Genomic DNA, 24,181 nt, shown 5'->3' with positions numbered 1-24,181 from the left:
TTGTATAACTAGTTCGACCACGCCAATTTAGTGACTAGTTTGTCTTTAGGATGTACTCGTACATGAGTGTCATCAATAACACCAATACAATTCTATTAAAGACAAGACATCAAATAATATTTTATTATTAATATATAAACAAAGGAACCAATATTGTTAAAGTTAGAAAATGACAAAATATTTACCTTAAATAATTTTTAAATGTTAGTTATGGTGAAATTGACATGAACTTGGGTTTGATTAGTGGGTTGCATCTCATTATATATATAATAACACTAGTAGAAAAAAGGGTATTAGTAAGGGCTAAAACCGTTACTGAAAGCATCGAACGCCGTTACTGAAACTTATTTGTAACGGCACATAAAACCGTTACCAATCGTTACAAAAAATTACGTTACAGAAACTTCACATGTATCAGTAACGGCGTTCGAAAACCGTTACTGATAGTCATTGAATAACAGTAACGGTTCTAGCCGTGTAAAAACCGTCACAGAAACAACACGAGTATCTGTAACGGTTTTATAAAACCGTTACAGATAGTAATGGAACAACAGTAACGGTTTTAGCCGGCTAAAAACCGTTACTAAAAGACTGATTTTATCTGTAACGGTTTTCGAAAACCGTTACAGATTCTCGTGTTGTTTCTGTGACGGTTTTTTATTTCTTAAACCGTTACAGTTAGATTATTATTAACGGTTTTTGTAATTATTTAACCGTTACTAAACCCTAATAGTTTTTTTTTTTTTTACAAATTTTTACCTATTTAAAACCTCAATCATTAATAACCAATAACCAAAAACTACAATCATCGATAACCAAAAACCCAAAAATACAATCATTAATTCAAAACAATAATCATCCACAAACTACAATCCATCCAAAAACTATAATCCATCCAAAAACTACAATCATATCACAAATTCACAAAAACCATTAATTAACGTATTTCAAATTACATTTCAACTGACCAGAATTGAAGTGGGAAAGAGACGATCACGAGGAAGGGGATCATCTCTAAGTAGGAGGGGCATCATCTCGAGTGGGAGGGGCAGGTGGAAGTTGATCACGGGGAATCCTGGATAATAAGAAGTTCATTGTCGATCTCATCTCAAGCATCTCATCCCGCATTCTCTCACGCTCTCTTCGAGCTTCTTCACGTTCATCTTCACGCTGCATCAATAACTCTTCGCGCTCCATTTCACGCTGCCTTTGTGCTTCCTCACGCTCCATTTGACGCTCGAGTAAGGCTTCTTCGCGCTCTCTCCGTGACTGAAGCTTCTCAGCTTCACGCTCCTCTCGCATCCTCTGTATCTCCTCAAGTAAAAGTGTGTTTTGCGTGTCACCGCGCTGTGTGCTAGTACCACCACGAGCATCAGGTCTAAAAGATCTAGGTGTGACACCGGAGCCCAAACCCACAACTCACCCATGTCCCTGAGACCCAAATGCGCACTCAGCCAACTGCAATTCATTTCTATTCGGGTCTTCTTCTATAGCAGTTCGCAAGGCAGTCTACAAACACAAATTACATTCGATTACATACATACATAAAATAAATAAAATAAATATAACTAATAAACACGACTTACCACTTTTCCTTGAATAATAGGGGGAACCTCCGGATTTGGATCTTGCAGAGTCGGTTTCTTTGTACGAGTGTGCAGAAATAATTCTGCAAAATTAGGCGACGTACCGGTAGTCTTCTCCTGTACAAATTTAATTATTAATAAAAACGTAATAACATTATAAACTTTGTTATTCAATGATAAAACGAACCATTTGCTTCTCCACTTGCGAAAATGAGATGATGCCCGCATGATTCTTGTACACAACATGCGACCTATTTTGCGCATTCACAGCACTTGTTTTCTGCAAATAAAAAAACATTTGTGTTTAATGAATGATTAATGTAAGAGCTATTTATAAACACATTAATTTACCTTGAATTCCGACGTGAGAAAGCGACGATCAAGTAGATAATTCCAATCACTAATTTCGATCTCGGGAGGGGGATTTGCCCTAATCGCTTGCTCGTCACCTTCACGGGATTTAATGTACATGGTGTTCCAATGACATCTCCATCTATCCCATAATTTGTTGGCTTGAAATAAACTTTGTCTTCGATAGTTGTTGATGTCATCCCCCACAGCCACGAAAGGATCCTAAATAGTTAACATTAAAATACGATTATAGATTGTGTTGAATACATAATGGACTTAATATTATAAAAAGTTATATACCGTGATAGCCATCCATATGTGATCTAGCTGTGTGGAGCTCAGGTCCGACCAACGCAAAGTCCTATGAGGTAGTGCATTGGAGTCTCGAATGACACTCCCAATATGCCTCGACCAAGCTGTCCTATTCTCGCACATTGGTTTACCATCAACAGGGTTAAATTGAAGAGTCATCTTTTGCCCCGCTTGCAATCTACCAACAACTTTATTCTTGTTCTTGCCCCGTCTCCTTCTCGAAATAGATCCTAAAATTAAACAAAAAATTATATAGGATCACAACAACTAACTTAAGCAAAAACACAAGTACCTCCATCTTGCTCCTCAGACGGGGGCTGTGTCTCATCATCATCATCATCACCGGGGATAGTGTTGGGTACACTATCAACATTCATAACATCATCAAGGTCCAAATCAATTTCCCCGACAGAGTTACACAATTGCACGGGATCTTCTGAATGCTCCTCGGTCCTTCGTACAAGCTCGTGTAGCGCGCTGCTTAAACTCTTACCTTGCATTCTTTTAGGTTCCATGATAGCTTCAAATATTGAATGTAATGTTTATAAGACAAATTTACAAGTAACCCTTCATAGAAATTAATTCAACCTTAATTAGAATAACGGGGATTTATTGGTGTCACAATTTTCCATTCAAGCCTTGATGCCATATCTGTAGAGTAAAAGACTTGTTGTGCTTGGCTTGCCATTATGAATGGTTCATTTAATTGAGTCTGTAGAATCCTGTTGATATTTATACTAACATAACCATACTTATCAACTTTAATGCCCCGATCTTTGTGATAAACATCAAACCATTTGCATTTGAAAAGAATCACTCGTCTTCCACAAAAGAATATCACTTCTATGATTTCATTGATCACTCCATAGTAGTTAATAGTCTCGGTCCCATTATTACCAACAACCAAAACCCCGCTATTTTGGGTAGTCAAGCTCTCGTCATGTTTTTCAGTGTTAAACTTGTACCCATTTATTTTGCACGAGTTTTATTTCTTTGCATACAATGTAGGCCCACGTCCTAAAATCTTAAGATTCGTTGTCCTATCGGATTGATCGGTTAGTTGCTCCACCTATATATTCATTAGAAATTATTGTTAAACTAATTGTCATATACTAAAAAAGAAAATTGTTGAGATGATTACTTACTCTTTCTTGGAAATATCTAACGTATTGTTTATCCCGAGCCTCATTGGAAATATTAGGAGGGCATGATTGAACGAAATCGCTGCGCAAATGACAGATTAAATTATTACTTAAATCATAGCTCATAATGACATTAATGGACTTACTTATAATATTCTTCAGCTTCGCGACAATTTTTTAAAATGTACCAATGAGCACGCTCACGATCACCCGGTTCATATGTGTAGGATGTGCCATTAGATAAGTCTTCCATAGTGATGAAAATGGAGAATGTTGTACTTGTATTTATGGATTCATCATTTGACTCTTGATCGTCCAAATATCGGGCACACATGCTCATACTCTCATTCAAAAGGTAACTCTCGCTGATTGAACCTTCTGGAAAGTTTCTGTTCCTAAGGTATTTCTTGAGTGTGCTCATATATTGTTCAACTGGATACATCCATCGATACTGAACAGGCCCTCCAAGACAAGCTTCAAAAACTAAATGAACTGACAAATGCACCATAATATCGAAGAAAGAAGGTGGAAAGATCTTCTCCAATTTGCAAAGTGTCAAGACAATGTCGTCATGTAATGTTTCCAATTGTCCGCGTTGTAAACTTTTTTGGCAAAGCAACCGAAAGAACCTTGCTAAATTCACCACGGCATCGTACACATCATCGGGAAGTAGGCCACGTGTAGCTAGTGGAAGGAGATATTGTAATAAAATGTGACAATCGTGACTCTTCAATCCTGATATTTTTTTCTCCTCCATGTTTACACACGCCCCAATATTTGAACAAAAACCGTCGGGCATTTTAATATCTTTCAAAAACTGACATAAACGTTTCCTATGTTCTGAGGACAATGCATAGGGGGCCGGCGGACACCGAAGAACACCATCAACTTCAACCGGATGTAAGGAATGTTTTATGTTCATTATGACCAAATCTTTCCTTGCTTTAATTCCATCCTTGGACTTTTCTTTGAAATTCATTAAAGTTCCCAACAAACTATCACATATATTCTTCTCAATATGCATTACATCCAAATTATGTCTCAACATCAAAGATTTCCAGTAAGGCAATTGAAAGAATATACTGAATTTGTTCCAATTATCACCTCGGGATTTATGTATAACTTTCGTTTTCTTAGGCAGGTACTTTGTCAAACAATTTTCCTTTAGATCTCGCGCTTGCAATTGAATTTCGGAACCCGATAATAGTACAGGAGGATCTCTATGCTCCATATGCTCGTCAAACGTATCGGTCTCTTTGCGCCATCGATGATTAGACGGGAGGAATCGTCGATGATTCATGTAACACTCCTTCTGGCAATTTGTTAACCTCAAAGACGCGGTGTTCTGATTACAAGACGGACATGCCAATTTACCCTTTGTACTCCATCCAGACAAATTTGCATAAGCCGGAAAATCATTAATAGTCCACATAAGAGCTGCCCGTAAATTAAAATATTGTTTTCTGCTTGCATCGTATGTCTTCACACCGGTATTCCACAATTCCGTCAACTCTTCAATAAGTTGCTCTAGAAATACGTCAATACAATCACCGGGACTTTTTGGTCCTGGAATGAGCATTGAAAGAAGAAAATTGTTTTTATCCATACATGTGGTAGGAGAGACGTTGTAAGGGATTAGAATAACTGGCCAAATGCTGTACGATATTTTTCCGCTAGCAAAAGGTTGAAAACCATCACTAGCCAAACCAAGTCGCACATTTCGAGGTTCTGTTGAGAAATTTGGGTACAAGTTATCAAAGGTCTTCCATGTCATTGAATTAGCAGGATGCCTCAACACATCATCTTCGGGATTGTTATCTTTATGCCAAGTCATGTGTGGAGCAGTTTTGGAACACATGTATAATCTTTGCAACCTCGGTTTTAATGGAAAATAGCGCAGCGACTTGTTGGCTATATACTTACCATTCACCTTCGTTCGAATTGCACCATTAGATTTTTTGACATTCCACCTAGAAAGCCCACAAACTTTACATTGCTGCAAATCCTTATCCTCTTTACGAAAAAGCATGCAATCATTCTTACACGCGTCAATTGTTTCGTACGATAGGCCCATGTCTTTAATGAATTTCTTGCACTCATAATACGAATTCGGTAGTTGATTATGAATTGGCAGTATTTCCTCCTTCAATAAACTCAACAATAAATCAAATGACGTGTTTGTCCACTGACCTACATTCTTGATGTGAAGAAGTTTAAGAAGAGTTGAGGCTTTGGAAATGCGAGAACCTTCATACAAAGGTAGTTTCGAATCGTCCAACAATTTGTAAAACGTATTAGCATCATCAACGGGAGGCTCATTTTCACTCGACCGTTCATTATTAATGTTGACATTAGGGTATAAATCACCAATAATATCTTCCATTAGATGATCCTCAACAATAATATCTTCCATTAGATGATCCTCACAAACTTCATCAGGTTCGTCTTCCATGATATTAGTCTCGTTATTTGGTGGTTCATTAATCGGTTCGTCTTCAATTTCATCATCTGATTCATCTTCCTCCACATTCTCGGTAACAGCATTTACAAGTTGACGTCCAATTGATCTCTTTTCACCATGAAAATACCAAAAACCATAATTTTGTCTTATGCCGTATACAATCAGATGGGATCTAACCACACTCTTATTCTCATATACTCGATTTGCACACCTTACACAAGGACATACAATCGATGACCTACCCGTAGACCTTTCAGTAAATTCTATGAATTTGTGAACCCCCTCACTATATTTAGGATCGGTACGAAGTATAGTCATCCATGTTTTGTCTGGGATTTCCATCTAACCTAACATACAAATTAATAATCCAACAACCTAACATCAATAATGAAACATACAAATCATTTATTCATCTACTAATCCAAACATGCAATAATCTAACATACAAAATATCTAACTTAATCTACCAATCTAATAATCTAACATACAAATTATCCAATAACCTAACATACAAATTATCATTGAATATTATCTAACCTAACATACAAATTATCCACTAACCTAACATACAAATTATCCACTAACCTAACATACATATTATTCACTAACCTAACATACAAATTATCCACTAACCTAACATACAAATTATCCACTAACCTAACATACAAATTTTCCACTAACCTAACATATAAATTATCCACTAATCTAACATGAATAATCTACTAACAATCTAACATTGATTGTAAATAAGAACTAACCTGAATTTTGAAGTGTAAACAACAATCCGCGGCAGCAAAAACAATGGGAATTTCAAACAGCAAGCTATGAAATTTATGCAACCTGATTCAACAAAAATATTCCAAATATATAAAATTTCTAACATTGATTGTAAATTTTACAACCATGATACTTTAAATTTCATGAATCAAAATCATCAAGACAACAACCTCCACCTTACAACGGGAAAGCAAAAGAAACCAATTAATGGAGTACTAGTTAAAGTAAAGTTGACGAATATGTATTTATATAATTATACTGAATATATAATTAATTACACATCTACCCGTGTACTAACCTCCCAACTAATTCTTAATGGATGCAATCAGTCTATGATATATATTTATATATAGCATTACCCCAAGAAAATAAAGCATAAATTTGAAGAAAAGAAAATAGAGAACAAGTATTGTTGCTATTGTTAATCATTAAAGAATCAAGATTCATTCAAAGCAGCACATCAAGACTTTTATCATTTGAATGAATACCAATATAGTATATATAATAACTAGGAATTTTCAAAATTGTTCTCACAGTTTGTAACATTTATATATAATAACATTTATGAACTCAACTTTCAAAGTATTCTAAAATAACAGCAGCATTTCTTGTTAGGCCCATGTTCTAACAGTTTGTAACTCAACCAATATTACAATTCAGTTTTGTATCTTCTTCAATAATTTTCAGAATTATTCAAAGCATAGTCACAAAACAATCCTATATTAGTTGTGGGTAAACACAAAACAATCCTATATTCCAAACAATCCTATATTCCAAACAATCCTATATATCTAGAGAAATGCTAACCCAAGAATAACAATCAAAAACAGAGTATGAACATACCTAGAGAAATGATCCAAAACCAGTCTGTTGTAGTAGACTATGTTGAGGTAAACTGGCCTGAATCTAATTCGAAACAAATATTAAGAAATCCTAAATCAGAATCTAATAAATATTGTCAAATGTACACAAATATTAATACATTGGAGGGAGAAGAGAGTTTAACCTGATTTGGTTCGATCGGCGGTGGGCAGCGAATCGGCGGATATTGGAGGGAGAAGATAATGGAGCGAATCGGCGATAGAACGGCGATATTGGAGGGCAGAAGATATTGGCAGCGAATGGCGGATATCGGAGGGAGAAGATATTGGAGCGAATCGGCGATATTGGAGATGATCGGCGATATTGATTGGTGGATGAAGAAAAGGGAAGAAAACTTACCTGGCGGCGACTTCAACACACGGCGGCGACTTCAACACACGGGCGGCGGCGCTGATCGGAAAGAAGAGGAGAAAGCGCGGAGGAAGAAAAGAAAAGAAAGAAAAGAAAGAAGAAGCCATTCGCGGGTTTATTACAGACAATCTGTAACGGCTATATAAAACCGTTACAGATAGGCAACCGTCTTTTCGTCTTCTTTTTCATTATCTGTAACGGTTTCTCAATAACCGTTACAGATATGTTATTAGTAACGGTGTTGGAAGAAAGTCGTTACTGATAACCTTCTACAATAACGGTAACTTAAGCCTTATCTGTAACGGTTAATAAGATAATAGTTACCGATAGTGGGTAGTATAGAAGAAAAGACGGCTCATTATCTGTAACGGTTTCTCAATAACCGTTATAGATAGGATATTAGTAACGGTTTATGTTCTAAACCGTTACTAATAGCTCACGCAAAGATAAGTAACTGAAGTCTTATCTGTAACGGTTATAGTAAAAACCGTTACAGATATTCCTTCAGTAACGGTACATTGTTACTGATATCCTATATTAAAAACTTTAAATGCAGCCTTATCTGTAACGGTTTATATAACCGTTACTAATGAACTAATAATAGTAACGGTTTAATATAGCCGTTACTAATAAAAACTATTAGTAAGGGCGTTCGAGCGCCGTTACTAGCAGTCGTTACAGAAGACCTATTTTCTACTAATGCAACGCTTACAAAATTATTTAGAGGTGCACTATACGCGCTATTTATAATCAACGCGCTATTTATAATCAATCAGGGTTTATTTCTCTTATAATTTATATTAATTTTCTTTCCTAATTAATTTATATAAATATAATAAATGAGTTTTTTTTAAAGATAAAAGAAAGAAATTATATATATATATATATATATATATATATATATATATATATATATATATATATTATCTCTCATGAATATAAAAATTTATTTACTCTATTATATAATTATCATATATAACTATTAATTTTATTTATAATATATAAACTAATATTTTAATTATATTTTATTATATTTATATATTTTAAATATATATTAAAAAGATAAAATGAAAATAAGAGAGAAAATGAAAAATAATTTATTTAATTATTAACTTTATAAAAAAAACATAACCCTCTCTAAATAATAATAATAATAATAATAATAATAATAATAATAATAATAATAATAATAATAATAATAATAATAATAATAATAACGCTTAACAAAATAAAAATAATTAGAAGTTGCATTATAAGTTCTCTTTCCTAATTAATCTATACAAAATATAATAAATGAGTTTTTTTTAAAAGCCAGAGATATTATCCCTTACAAATGGACTCCTAATCTATATATATATATATATAATGATGGGATTGTCAGGTCGAGAGGTATGTTTCGAACTTGCAACCTAACAAAACGAGTACAATTATTTAACCAATTAGGCTACAAAGACTTTATATTTTAAATTCAACACCATATTTGATAAACGCGAGACGTTTTAATATTAATATAAGTTTAACTTTTTAACTAACTAATATATATATATATATATATATATATATATAATGATGCTTAATTTTTAAAGTGTCCGGATTGTCGGGTCGAGAGCTGTGGTTAATTTGGATACTTGGGTCGGATTGTGGGTTGACCCGCCTTTAAATTTAAAACGGTTAAAAATAAAATTAAAAATACTAAAAGTATGTTTCAAACTTACAACCTAACAAAACAAGTACAACTCTTTAACCAACTAGGCTACAAAGACTTTATATTTTAATTTCAACATCAAATTTGATAAACGCGGGACGTTTTAATATTAATATAAGTTCAACTTTTTAACTAACTAATATATAATGATGTTGAGTAAATGGATACTTGGGTCGAATTGTAGGTTGACCCACCCAAAAACTTAAAACGGTTAAAAATAAAATTAAAAATGTTATCCGTAATTTTTTTCAAGTTTTTTATATTATTACTCGTGCAAATGCACGGGCTAAATACTAGTTGTATTAATGATTTTAATTAATTTGATACTATTATATACATAGTAGACTTTGAATGACAAAAAAAAGATGTTCATTGCTCCCATAATTCTATCATGGGCAAAATATAGAAAAGTGATTAATATGTCCTTTTCAATTGAAATTTTACTTCCAACAACAACTAAATTGTAATGTGTTATACAACGATTTATCAGTCGTCTAACATATTCACAATTCATTCTTATAGCTCAAAAACATGAATTATATTTATTCATTATGACTTATAAAATTTCAGTACCACGAGTGGAAGGATTTTTAGGTAAACATTGAACTTGTTCATTCAATAAATAATGTTCCGCAAACGTTGTAAAACAAATTACGACCAAATAATTTACAACATTATCATCAGATAAATTACTCGTGTCAATTTCATCTAAATTTATTTATTCTTTCTATTTTTTTAAAATAACATAGAAATACTAATAATTAAGAAAGAGATATGAAAAAACAAACCCAGCAAAGAATAGAGAGATGTGTTATGATTTGTGTAGAGAAAAATATGGCCATAAAAGATAACATAACGTCTTTATATTTTCTTTATAGGGTAAAAACTCAATTATTGTTTTTATTTTGTCCATAAGATAAAACAATGTATGTACTTATTATTGTTGTTTGTCCATTGGATAAAATTTTAAATGTACATATTATTTTAATTATTATGTACATAATATGATAAAATGATGTATGTCATTATTGTTGTTTGTCGATGGGATTAAATGATGTATGTATTTCTTTGTTATTTATTCATAAAATAAGGTGATGTTTGTACTAAAAAATAAATTTGGTAAAAGAATGTTATCTTAAAGATAAAAACATGATTAAAAACATGTATTATACGTATATATAGTATATATAATGATTAGTTTGTGAATTGAGTATTTTGTATAATTATATCAGTCCTTTAATATATTATCATTAATTTATTATAAATAAATTTCAATAATATACTCTAACGTAACATAATATACTATTTAAAGTAACTCATTTTCATTTAACAAAATAAGCATACACCTTATTATTACTCTAATAAAGGTCATCACACAAATAAAAGTGATATTATAGTTTATAAATACAAAAATATAATTATAACATATATCACAAAAATAAGTCATAATCTTCAAAAACTACAAGAGATAGAACTATCAAATCAATGTTGAGTCATTCAATAAATAATGTTTCGCAAACGTTGTAAAACAAATTGCGACCAAATAATTTACAAAATCATCATCGGATAAAGCACTTGTGTCAATTTATCTAAATTTGTATTCTTTCAAATTTTCGAAAACAACAAAAAAAATACTAAAAATTAAAAAGGAGACCTGAAAACTCAAACCCAACAAATAATAGAGAGATGTGTTATGATTTGTGTAGAGAAAAATATGACCATAAAAGATAACATAACGTCTTTATATTTTCTTTATAGGGTAAAAACTCAATTATTGTTTTTATTTTGTCCATAAGATAAAACAATGTAGGTACTTATTGTTGTTTGTCCATTGGATAAAATTTTAAATGTACATATTATTTTAATTATTATGTACTTTTGATACATATGATAAAATGATGTATGTCATTATTGTTGTTTGTCGATGGGATTAAATGATATATGTACTTCTTTGTTATTTATTCATAAAATAAGGTGATGTTTGTACTAAAAAAATAAATTGGGTAAAAGAATGTTATCTTAAAGATAAACATATGATTAAAAATATGTATTATATCGTATATATTTGATGAATGATTAGTTTGTGAATTGAGTATTTTTTTGTTTAATTATATCAGCCCTTTATATTTCATCATTAATTTGTTATAAATCAATTTCAAATAATCATACTCTAACATAACATACTGCTTAAAATAAAGTCATATTCATTTAACAAAATAAGCATACAGTTTATCATTACTCTAATAAAGGTCATCAGACAAATAAAAGTGATATTATAGTTTATAAATACAAAAATATAATTATAACATATATCACAAAAATAAGTCATAAGTTTCAAAAAATACCATAAATAGAACTAACAAATCAATGTTGAGTCATTCAATAAATAATGTTCCGCAAACGTTGTAAAACAAATTAATGCGACCAAATAATTTACAAAATCATCAGATAAAGCACTTGTGTTAATTTATTTACATATCAACAAAGTTTTGAACAACCATATGATTGTTTATATATTTTCATTAGATAACAATCCAGATCAAAGTAAAATAGATTGAACATGGCAATTCACTCCGACCAATGGAGAAAAAACATGTCATAATTAGTCAAATAGGTTCTAACAAAAGCAACGATATCAGCAAAATAATTATATAGAGGTCTAGATCTTGAATCTTCCCACAAAAATATTTTTAATCCGAGGTTCACTATCTAAATTAAGTTCATAGAAAAAAATTGACTTCTTACTTTGAATTCAACAAAATTAAGCACTTACAATTTCAGCATCTTCATCCCTAACCTCAATCTTCTACCTTGAAATAATTTCTACAATTTCTTTATAACTTAGTTTCAATATTCTTTTGTAACTAAATTCAATCATTATTACACCTAAAATATTGTGATTTTTTAACTCAATATATGATTATACTTAAAATGTACACCACTTATTACAAAATATTTATCACTCTAAATAACAACATTATTCTTATTACAAAATACTTTACGAAATGTCTTAGTCGAAAGTTTAGGGTGTAGTACATCTCTTAACATAAATATTTTGTTACGACTTTTAGCGCATTCAATAAAAAAATTTGTTTTTTGTTTTTACCACATAATTTGAAAATACAGAAACCAACATTATTTACATAAGATTTATAAAAATTGCGTACTTCATCTTCAGATGAAAATGTCATCCCAATTTTAGGACATATCTTTTTTAAATTCGTCGAAGACCATTTTAAACTCGGCGAAGATAGGTCTTCATGTGTTTCATTTCTTCATTTCCATAATAGTTTCTTTACCTAAATTTATTAAAAAATGCAATACATGTAATTATTGTTTGAAAATTGAACAATATTACTACCCAAAATAAAGTTGAATGATTCCCTCACTAGAACAATCGGTTGATTATTTTGTTACTAGAGAAAAATAAACTCTGAAATACCGAAAAAAAATATTTTTTATTATATTTATACGAGTTCATATCGAAAAAAATTAAACAAGGAGAGTAGACATGCATCATCATCTGGTTCAATTCAATCTCACTTTATAAAAAACGAGAGAGGAATGAGACGTGGAAGAAGACAATATGGTCAAAAAGACGGACATGAAGACAACATAGGCTGTGATAGATAAATTGTAGTCTTTATTCTGTGTTTGTAATGTGATTTCATTGCTACCAATCAAAAACTTTTGAGTCATTTGTTTGTTATCTTATTATTAAAACTAAGGTTTGTTATGTTTTGATTATTAATCATTCTACTTTTTTAATTTTTTAATGAAATAATGTTAAACCGCTTAAAAAAACAACTAATAATCGTTGTTGTGTTAAGTTAGAACTTAACGTTTAGAAGGTATTGAGAAATATTAAATGGACATGATAAAAACAAAAAATATTAATAAATAAAAAAAAAAGAGAAAAAGTAAAAGATGATGTCAAAAGAAAATGAGAAATATTCATGGATATTTAAAATAATGGGAAAATAAAATTTATTATTGTTGGACTATCGCAATCATTATTCTAAAATATATAATAGTTTTTTTTATTATAATTTATAATTAATAAAAATAACTATAATAACCTTTATTAACTTCGGGCGACTTCTGTAATTGGGGCTAATAGTTTGGTTTTAGAATAAGATTTTGAAAATCACATAATTTTCTTGGAATTGTTTAATTTTGAATTATAAGAGATTGTTTTTTGAGTCATCCAATTTTATTTTTATTTTAATATATTTTTGGGATTTATATCACCTAATTTGGGGTTAAAAAACATGTCAAAGGTCAATCATGCATGGTTAATCAAGTCTAAACATGATCAGTGTTAAAAATATATTTGACGTAGGTCAAATTCTGGTTAAAACAGAGGTCAACGACAGGTTAGAGGTTGACCAAGTTAAAGTTAAAAAAACGAGTCAAATACAAGTCAAAATGTATTGATCGGATCAAATATGTGTTGAACATGATAAAACAATTCAAATCCTTGTTAAACACGTTTAAAATGTGTCTGACCAAAACTAAAAACATATTAATTGTACTAAAAAACCAAAATTTAGTTTGGGTTAAATAAAGTGTTATGCCCTAATTTGGGTTGATGAATTTACCCATTTGTTCACAGTTATCCTACCATTTCTTTTATAAAATTGCATTGGTTGACTGATATTATATCTTCTTTATAAGGTGACACTAAAAAATAGGCCTTAATGAAACAAAAATGTCACTATTATCCCACTTCCGATTGAAAAACAGTAAATGTAAGGTAAATGAATGTATAAATTTAAATTATGTTGGTACCTCGTGGAATCCTTGTATAATGTGAAAAGCATACTTTTTTTTGTATATGTAGAAGATACAACTTACCTTTTGAAAACAAGAGACTACATGATAGTGTACAATTGAGTCTTTTAACAAGTAGCCGACTCGAGAAGTTACAGCTCCTTAAGTACCCATGCACTTAGAAGAGGAGCATGACTTACATTGTGAACATCAGGTTGTTTCTTTTATTGAGGTTCTTTTAAAGGAGGATCCACTCGACAAAACCAATGAGTGAATGGAAAGGAAAATGGGTCTCATAGTTTATTGCCAAAGAATCACACTAAATTGATTAATGGGTCTAAATCCTTTATAGTTGGCTATCAAAATAAAGACTTTAAAATCCATGCTGATTAAGATTGAAGTTATATCTTTATGCAAGGGAAATCAAATCATTTGATGACATTGAAAAAAAAATGGTTCTTTAAGAGTGAATTAATTAGCCCTTACAAGAGTTACTAAAGCTAATGAACACATTTCACAAGAGAAGACCATATCTAGTGACTAAAAAACATGGATATCAGCTTTCAAATCCCATCAGCATTGTTCAACTATATTGTTGTTATATGCAGCTAAGCAATTATAATACTGTTATCACCATTATAACTAGAAAAGTTCTAAGTTATACAAGGTAAATATGCAAACCATAATTGATGTGAAAAGCTACAAGATTAATGGGTGGTGGTGTTACCATCAAATGCTGAATACTGATCATACCCTTCTCCTCTTCCTCGTCAATTGCTCGCATATGTCTGCATTTCTTCTAACTCAACAGGATCTTCACTCGTATTTTATCACCTAGTTTCACAAAGACAACATATCATTACTATGAATCAGTTCAATTTGTTTCCTTCAACTCATTGTTACTAACAACAATTAACAATATGATCAAAATAACATCTAGATTCAGTTAGTGGGAATCAAAACACAAAGGGAAAATACTAGAGATCGAAAACCCACCATCTATTGATGAATATTAAGCATAGATTTAGCTTCAGTTTGCTCATCCAAAAGATTCTCACTAGTGTATTTGCTCAAAAGCTCTTTCTTCTTCTTCTCCACCACCATTCTTTCAATCTCTTTCACATCCGGCAATGGAACATGCACCACAAACTCTTCTTTCTCCCTCTCCGCCTTCTCCTTCTCTTGCCTCTCCTCTTCCACAACATCCTCTTCCTCCTCATACAAAATCTTTGCAGCCAACGATGGAGCCACAACCGCTTCTTCCCCACTTTTCACCCCCTTTCTCGCCTCCCTCTTAATCTCTTCCATAGCTTTCCACTCCGCCACCGCCTCTCTCCTCATCCTCTCCTCAGCAGGTCCCTCCAACTTCTCAAGAATACCATCTTCATCATCCCTATATCCATAATACCTTGCATCAATTCTCTTATATATATCATGTCGATTTCTCCGTCTTCGAAGCTCAGGAGGCTTATCAAACAGTTCTTTCACACCGGGAAGTTTCTTAGCAGCACCGAAATAACGGTAGCCAGGACCACGACCGCTAGGGTTTGGTACATCAATAATATTACCATCTAAATCAGTCATTTTAGCCATAGATCTTGTGTAATTCGGTCCTCCAAGCTCCACGATTCGACGTTCCCAGTGAAATTTCTCACGTATGTGTTTATTGATCTCATCGTTGATATCTCGAAGTCGATGTTCACCAAGGCCTTCGTTCTGGATCTCGGCTACTTTTCGGCCAATCTCACGCATGATCTGCTGTCTCCATTTGTCTGCCTCTGCTAGATCGCGACATTCTGAAGCGAGGTAAGGACGACGCTCCTTTGGCTTCTTCTTTTCCTCGGCTTTCATAGTAATGAATCGATTGAGCATCGACTGCGCTTTCTCTTCGTTACGAGCCATCTTTGCAGTATGATTGAAAACCCTAGAGTGATGATTTGAAGTATTGAAAAGTAGATCGGCAACGAAGAACCCTAAAACCAGAGAGCTCTAGAGAGAGAAGCCGTAGTCGGGGATAGTGTTTTAGATGGAAGAGGTTTTTAGGTTTATCGAAGGTCTGTGTGGTTTTGAAAGAATATATTTCTTTTTAGGAAGCTTTATTTATGAAATTAAAAAATAAATATAATTTTATTTATATTTGATATGAAACCTATTATAGATAAAATATATATATATATTAAATTAAATTTTGATGAAATATTTGATTAAATCTTTACCCTTTTTGTGATTTTTATAAAATAAAAAATTTAATTTCTAAAATAAGGCAATTCAAAATTTAATATTTTTTAATATTATATTATATTAATATAAATTAATATTTTCTTTCAAATATAAAAGTTATATATCTCATTAATTTTTGTTTTTATTATATTGAGTTTGAAAATATTGAAGAAAGTAATTTTTTATTATTTGTAAATAAGTTGTATAATATATTTTTTAATAATAAATAGAGTGAAACATGTAAATCTAAATTTTGGTAGCAAAATAATAGATAGGAACTTTAATGGATAATATTTTAAATATAATAATTATATGTAATAATTTATTTAATTTATTTTTATGTTAAATTATTATAGTTGTCTTAACTGAAAAAATAAAATTTCAAATTCAAAATTGATTTTACAATTAAAGATAATAAAAAAGAAGTAAAATTTGGTTCGAAAACTCCAATAGGTTTGTTTTATTCTATTTATGTTCGGTTTTTGAATTTACTTAAAAAATAAAAATTCAAAAACTAAAATCTAAATATTCGAATAAGTTGAAAACTGAACCTATGTTGAATGACCCTCTTATATTAGGTAATTATGTAAAAATTTATAATAATCTAAAAAATAAACTTTAAAACAATTTTAACAGAAAAAAAAAATTATAATCTAGATAATGAATCATGATTTATAAAATAACATGATAATGACTTTAAAACAGTCATTATAAATCACTTTCAATATATATATATATATATATATTTTTTTTTTCCTAAGTAAGACTAATTGTTGAGTGGTAGATAGGCATGGCAACGTTGCCCGTCGGATCGGGTACTCAAAAGAATCAAACTATTCGGTTCGGGTAATTCATTTGATATTTGATTTTTGGTTCCGAGTAATTTCAAGTCTGGTTCCAGGTCAGTTCCGAGTACCCGAACAAATTCAATAATTAAAGATAACAAACATTCTGTGTGCATTCGGTTATTGGAGAAAGAAGGAAGAAGAGATACAATATAAAGACAATTAGGCTTGAACCTGGTTCCGTTTTTTTAATATATATATATATATATATATATATATATATATATATATATATTTAAATATTATCTATTTATATATTATATAATATATGATTGATGTTATATTTTATTTTATATAATATTTTATAAATTTTTTTATTAAGTAATTTTTCAAAGCTTAATACACATGAATTAATTTTTTTTATCAATTAATAATATAAAATATTTTAAAATATTAAAATTTTGTACAATTTGATCTAAATTAAATTTAAAATATAGATAAAAATTTAAAATATTTTAATGAGTTAAATAACTAAAAAAAAAAATTAAAAATCGGGTCCGGGTACCCATCGGTTCCGAACCGATATTTCGGGTAATTTAAGAACCTAATTTTTTGGGGCAACTTCAGGTCCGGTTCAGGTCGGGTCCGAGTCCCCCGAAACCCGGAAATTTGCCATGTCTAGTGGTAGAGTGGAAAAACTCATTTACTCAATGTCTAGGTGCAAATTTTCAATAGTAAAAGTTTCCAAATAGGTTCCACAGAATTTGATTCAATATTTGCATAATGATTCAGCTAATTAGATCACTATGCTACTCTTACAAGTACTAAATGATATAATCATACAAGTTAACATGATAGAAATCTCTATTTATAAACTTCTAATTGATGTTATTGCATATAAAGCATTCAATGTATGATCATAATATGGTAAAACATACCTTGTTGTTGATTGCCTTCAACCACATTCAACAAAATCCTGCATCAGAGTTTCAACAAAGCTTTAATTCAATGAATTATGTAAGATACAAGCAATTAGAACTTACAGATTTCATCTCATGTCCCTATTGTTAATCATATCCATAACTGTGAATGCTGCTTTCAAAAGATTATCTTTTTTATCCTCAAGAATCTTCTTCTTTTCAAGTGCATTATCTTTACACCTTTGTATATCTTCCATTACCCCATTCGAGTTATCATCAACATCACTAAAACACAGTTTTAAACATGAGAATACAAATGAAGATGCAAGAAATCAATATTTGTAATAGAGTTGTTAGCTCACTTTATCATCTTCACCATGGCACTCATCCCTTCTTGAACCTGCTGTGAAAGTTCTGCATCCATGAACAGAATACACAGTTGAAAATCATGTCATATCAGGATCACTGAATGTGGAAACTGAAACCTGGAAACTAGAATTCAATTTCAACCAAGTAAATCGAAAAACCTAACATCCTTCATGCGTTTGATTTATTATAATACATTTATACTGAATCAAATGAACAAATACCACTAGCAAAAGCATGTCATATCAGGATCTGAAACCAGGAAACTAGAATATCAGCAAAGGATAAACACAATTTCAACCAATTAAATCGAAAAACCTAACATCTTTCATGCGTTTGGTTTATTATAATACATTTCTACTGAATCAAATGAACAAATACCACTAGCAAAAGCATGTCATATCAGGATCTGAAACCGGGAAACTAGAATATCAGCAAAGGATAAACACAATTTCAACCAAATAAATCGAAAAACCTAACATCCTTCATGCGTTTGATTTATTATAATACATTTATACTGAATCAAATGAACAAATACCTCATATCAGGATCACTGAATATGAACTGAAACCAGGAAACTAGAATATCAGCAATTTCAACCAAGTAAATCGAAAAAACCTAACCTCATTCATGCGTTTGATTTATTATAATACATTTATACTGAATCAAATGAACAAATACCTCATATCAGGATCACTGAATATGAACTTAAACCAGGAAACTGGAATATCAGCAATTTCAACCAAGTAAATCGAAAAACCTAACATCCTTCATGCGATTGATTTATTATAATACATTTATACTGAATCAAATGAACAAATACCTCATATCAGGATCACTGAATATGAACTTAAACCAGGAAACTAGAATATCAGCAATTTCAACCACGGAAATCGAAAAACCTAACATCCTTCATGCGATTGATTATTATAATACATTTATACTGAATCAAATGAACAAATACAAAGCGAATTCAAAAGCTAGCAACTAATATAAGATCACGAATTTGTTATTATCATTGAATAACAACTGATTGCTATGAAATTGACGGGATAATGCATAATCAGAACTACATTGTTAATAACTGTAGTTAAGATCTCCGAATAACTTAACTACGATCATTGGAGAAGGTAAAGAAAGCTATACAGGAAGTAGAAGAGAACAACTAAAGCAATTTGTAAACGGAAATTTCATAATTCATGGAAAATAGACAGAGATTACCAACGAGGAGAGACGATAGCTGAGATTCAGAATCTAAAGGAGCCAGTTCTTGAGGAGAGGTTGAGCTCGCCATTGCAGCTGTTCGATGGAAGAAAGAGAGAAAAATTTAACTATCGACCTAATTTTAAAATCTTTCCCTCAAAGAAGTAGTTGTCCATGGAGGGAAGAAAGGGGAGAAATTCTTAATTATATACCTAATTTCAAAATCTTAAAAAATTTAAATATTATTAAAATATTTTAGAAAAAGAAATGAGTTGGGTAACGAAGTTATAAAGAAATAAGATCACGAATTCGATTTGGTCTAGCACATGTGTAGGATCGAGAAAATAACTATGTTCGGGAGAAGATGTTTTTTTTTATATATTTATCTCTCTTACCCAAGTGACTGATGACGTCATATTCGTGTTCCTAATTTGTTATCCTTTCTTTTGGAAACAAAGTTTGAACTTTTTAAATAGTTTGATTCAATTTATTTTCTTAAACATTGTTAATTTTAAATGATTATGATACATACAATTTGATATATAATCATTTTTAATTTTATTTATGTTGAGCTTCAACTATTAGTTCCCTTTATAGATTCATACTTGAATATTGAATATGAGTGTGCAACTTAAATTCTTCCAATTGAATTGTCTAACACAAACTAAACCCATCAATGAAAATACATTTTCTTTTGAGCTAGCCATATCAACCACTGAGAAGAGGCATGAATGTTCACAAGGAGTAGGGAACTCTTCTCAACCGAGTTCGAACAACCATTAATTTGAATATCGGAGAAAAAGTTCAAAGTCATACATGTGTTACACCAATGAAGTTTTACGCTAAATAAAGTATTATTTCAAAATCTAATAAAACCATAAGCATAACTAGTTGTCTCTACAAATTTGTAATCAAATTTATGTACTCTCGTACTTCAATGTTATAGAGACAAATTTATGTAAGAGTTGTATTGAGATTAAGTACATCAAAAAAGTAAGTAAATTATTATATACTAAATATTTCCGTATCTAAATATTTTAAAATTTATAATACAACTAGTTAAGTGGTTTTAAAACGGTGTTAAGATGTTTGTATTTCGGTTCAATTCTTCACCAGTAATAATTTAGTTATATTAGTTGATTAATACTCAAGGTCTATGAAAAATCATGTAACAATAAATAAATGAAGTCCATTTATTTCATGAATATTATAGTTGTTAGCATACAATAAAATTACACTGGTTTAGGAACATGATGATTGTGGAAGATAACACCAACAGCATCATCCGGAATGTACTTGCCCCAAAACCAATGTTGTTTCCAAACCCAATTCATCTCCTCAATCGGCACATTCTTTGTCTCGGGGACGAATAAATAGACAAAAATAGTCATCAACAAGACGAATCCGGCGAAGAAAAAGAATAGTCCGAACTTCATGTGACACAACATAGAGAGAAACAATTGGCCGATGATGAATGTGAATAACATGTTCACCGAGACATTGATGGACTGACCAGCCGAGCGAGTCTCTAAAGGAAAGATCTCGCTCGGAACCAACCATCCGAGTGGACCCCATGACCATGCGAAGGCCGCGACATAGAGACATATGATGATGAGAGTAATGTTTCCCGTTAATATGGAGAATGACCCTTCACCACCAAGTCCGAATGTCTTGCCTATTAGGGTTCCAACTATAATCTGCAATTTATATGGTTTTGTTTCATTTAAGGAAATCACAAAAGTTATAGATTGAATAGGTTATTTAAAAATAACCTTATTCGGAATATTAAGTTAAGTAAAAAAAATGTAAATTCTGAATTAGAGTTGCATTTAGACGAAAAAATGTTGATAAATCAATTGATTGATTAATTAGATTATATTATAGAACATAACTTACAACTTGCTTGATTTTGGTTTTTTTAGGTTTTTTTCATTTTTTTTTGGTATCTTTTTAAAAATTTAATCCTATTTGATAAAAAAAAATGTTAGTTGGGGGATTTTAGTTGATTTAATTATTAAAATTTGTTTTGTATTTATTATTTAAATTTAATAAAAATAAAGGAAATATATTTTTGTATTTAGTTTTTAAAATGAGTGATTTAATAATTATAAAGATAGTAAGATGATAAAGAGAATTTAAAACCGGTTAAAATTCAGATAGAATGATGTCGAAATTATAGGGAAATAGGACGAAAGGACCTAAAAAGGGTCTTAAACGCGCTAGTTAATTGCGCAAATGACCACTTCAAAATATTTTGACAAAATTATCCCAGTCGCGTAACGCAAAGGCAGGATCGTCATGCGAAGGAAAAACCTATTAAATTATCATCGCGTAACGCGAAGGGCACGATCATTCTGGACTTTTCGCAGACTTTTTCTTCGCGAGACGATGCTGCCCTTCGCGTTACGCGACGGGAATAATTTCGTCAGAATATTTTGAAATGGTAATTTGCACAACTAAATTTATGCTCTTGTCACCCCCATATTTAATAGCCTTTTTAGGGTAATTTCGTCAAATTTTCCAAATTATAAATATTAAAATAAATAAAAAGTATTTATTATTTGAGAGAATAATTCAACCAATGTGACTATGATCTAATAGTGGATTCTTTTAGATTAAATTGAAATACTAACTAGTAACATCAAATAAAGTCTATTACTTATATATCCATACCTGGCAAATAAACATTTGAATTCCTCCTTGAATGAACAACACCCTTCGTCCAAACTTATCGACACTAAAAACCGAAACCAAAGTCGCAAAGACATTCACTAGGCCCGTGATGACCGCGCTCATGAGCGAGGCATTGTCGCCGAACCCCAATGTCTTAAAAAGGACCGGAGCATAGAACATGATGACATTAATACCCGTCATTTGTTGAAAGAATGGAATGAACACCCCGATAACGAGTTGTGGCCTATACCTCTTTTGTAGTATGTCCCTCCAAGGATGTTGGACCTGCTTCGATGCCTCAGTGGCATCGACTAGATCCTGAAATTCCGCGTTCACGTTAGTGGTACCACGAATTTTTTGCAACATTTCTCTTGCCATTTCCGGTTGTCCTCTCTCGATGAGGGAGTTTGGAGTATCGGGAAGGAAAGTCGCGCCAATTGTCATGATAATAGCGGGGACCGCGGCTAGACCTAATGAGATTCTCCAACCGTAGTCGCCCTTTATTTGGGATGTACCATAGTTTACTAAGTTGGCCGCAAAGATACCAATCGAGACGGCCAATTGGAAACCGATGTTAAGTGCTCCCCTCATATGCGATGGTGCCATTTCCGAAAGATATAATGGCGCGGACTGTATAACCAATGGATGTATTATAGTAAAATGTCAATCTTTAACACAAAAACAATTCATATCTAGATTGAGTCGGGAATCTCATTACCCTTTTTTTGGCTTTGTACGTACACATTAATTTTTCTTCACAATTCTTATGTTTTTATCGTTGTGTGCTTACAAACTATCAGTTTCATCGTATTCCTCATTTAAAATAAACACAAAACAATGTTATTGTTACCTGATTAGCATAACCAATGCCGACTCCAAGCAACAAACGGCCAATGATGAGCATAGTCAGGTTATTGGCGATGCAATTGAAGATAGAACCGACAAGGAAAACGCTGCCTCCTAGAATCATGGAGACCTTACGCCCCAAAACCCTAGTGGTTGCGGAAGCAAACAACGAGGCAACCAATGCAGCCAAGTAAAGAGAAGACGTGAACAATGTGAGCATGTGGTTGTCGAATTTACAATATTGGTTAACATCTTTATTACTCTTCTCCTTTGCATAAATATTGGGAAAGAATTTCTCCAAGAAATCATCCATAGAGGTTACACCTCCTACGCATATACATAAGTTATTACTATTTAATCGATCTTATGACAATTTCTCGATGAACAATCATAACAAACATGTTTATATATATGTACCTGAAATACCAATATCGTAACCAAAGATAAGGCCACTCGAGGCAGCAATCACGCATGTGACAATGACAAATGCCGTTACACGACCCTCATAACTTCCCGAACCTCCATTAGAAACGAGCCCTCCTCCGGCCATCTTTAAGATTAACCCCAACTATAATTGTGAAATGAACTCCAATTTATGTTATATATATATTTTGTAATTTTCTCCTTCAAGTAGGATTCCTCTATGCTTTTTTTAATTTTATTTAAATTATTTAGAACAATGTCAGCATTAACAAAATAGGAAGGAGTGATTGATGAGTCCTTTTGCGATTTAAAAATGCTATGAAAAGCTATACAAAAAATATGTAAAATCGCAAAAGGACTACATGCATAAGGTTGGGGATAGGGCTAAGCCTTGTCCACTTTAAT

At 31.5% G+C, this 24,181-nt stretch overlaps 3 protein-coding genes across 3 annotated transcripts; all 3 read right to left on the bottom strand.

The window, feature by feature from the left end:
* Window positions 1-14,870: 14,870 nt before the first annotated feature.
* LOC124918196 (pre-mRNA-splicing factor ISY1 homolog) lies at window positions 14,871-16,380 on the bottom strand. Its single transcript, XM_047458400.1, has 2 exons — window positions 15,337-16,380; window positions 14,871-15,174 (listed from the first exon to the last, which is right to left on the bottom strand). The coding sequence occupies exon 1, from the start codon at window positions 16,240-16,242 to the stop codon at window positions 15,340-15,342; it is 903 nt and encodes a 300-aa protein (XP_047314356.1). The 5' UTR covers window positions 16,243-16,380; the 3' UTR covers window positions 14,871-15,174; window positions 15,337-15,339.
* A 1,903-nt stretch (window positions 16,381-18,283) lies between these two features.
* LOC124918199 lies at window positions 18,284-19,954 on the bottom strand. Its single transcript, XM_047458403.1, has 3 exons — window positions 19,853-19,954; window positions 18,628-18,679; window positions 18,284-18,550 (listed from the first exon to the last, which is right to left on the bottom strand). Exons 1-3 carry the CDS (start codon window positions 19,923-19,925, stop codon window positions 18,394-18,396), a joined length of 282 nt encoding a protein of 93 aa, XP_047314359.1. The 5' UTR covers window positions 19,926-19,954; the 3' UTR covers window positions 18,284-18,393.
* A 1,049-nt stretch (window positions 19,955-21,003) lies between these two features.
* Window positions 21,004-23,676, bottom strand: LOC124918198 (sugar transport protein 4-like). Its single transcript, XM_047458402.1, has 3 exons — window positions 23,358-23,676; window positions 22,508-23,137; window positions 21,004-21,531 (listed from the first exon to the last, which is right to left on the bottom strand). The coding sequence occupies exons 1-3, from the start codon at window positions 23,664-23,666 to the stop codon at window positions 21,067-21,069; spliced, it is 1,404 nt and encodes a 467-aa protein (XP_047314358.1). The 5' UTR covers window positions 23,667-23,676; the 3' UTR covers window positions 21,004-21,066.
* Window positions 23,677-24,181: the final 505 nt, after the last annotated feature.

The sequence above is a fragment of the Impatiens glandulifera genome, unplaced genomic scaffold (assembly GCF_907164915.1).
Source record: "Impatiens glandulifera unplaced genomic scaffold, dImpGla2.1, whole genome shotgun sequence".
NCBI classification, from domain to species: Eukaryota; Viridiplantae; Streptophyta; class Magnoliopsida; order Ericales; family Balsaminaceae; genus Impatiens; species Impatiens glandulifera.
This window is presented reverse-complemented; position numbering and strand designations above follow the sequence as displayed.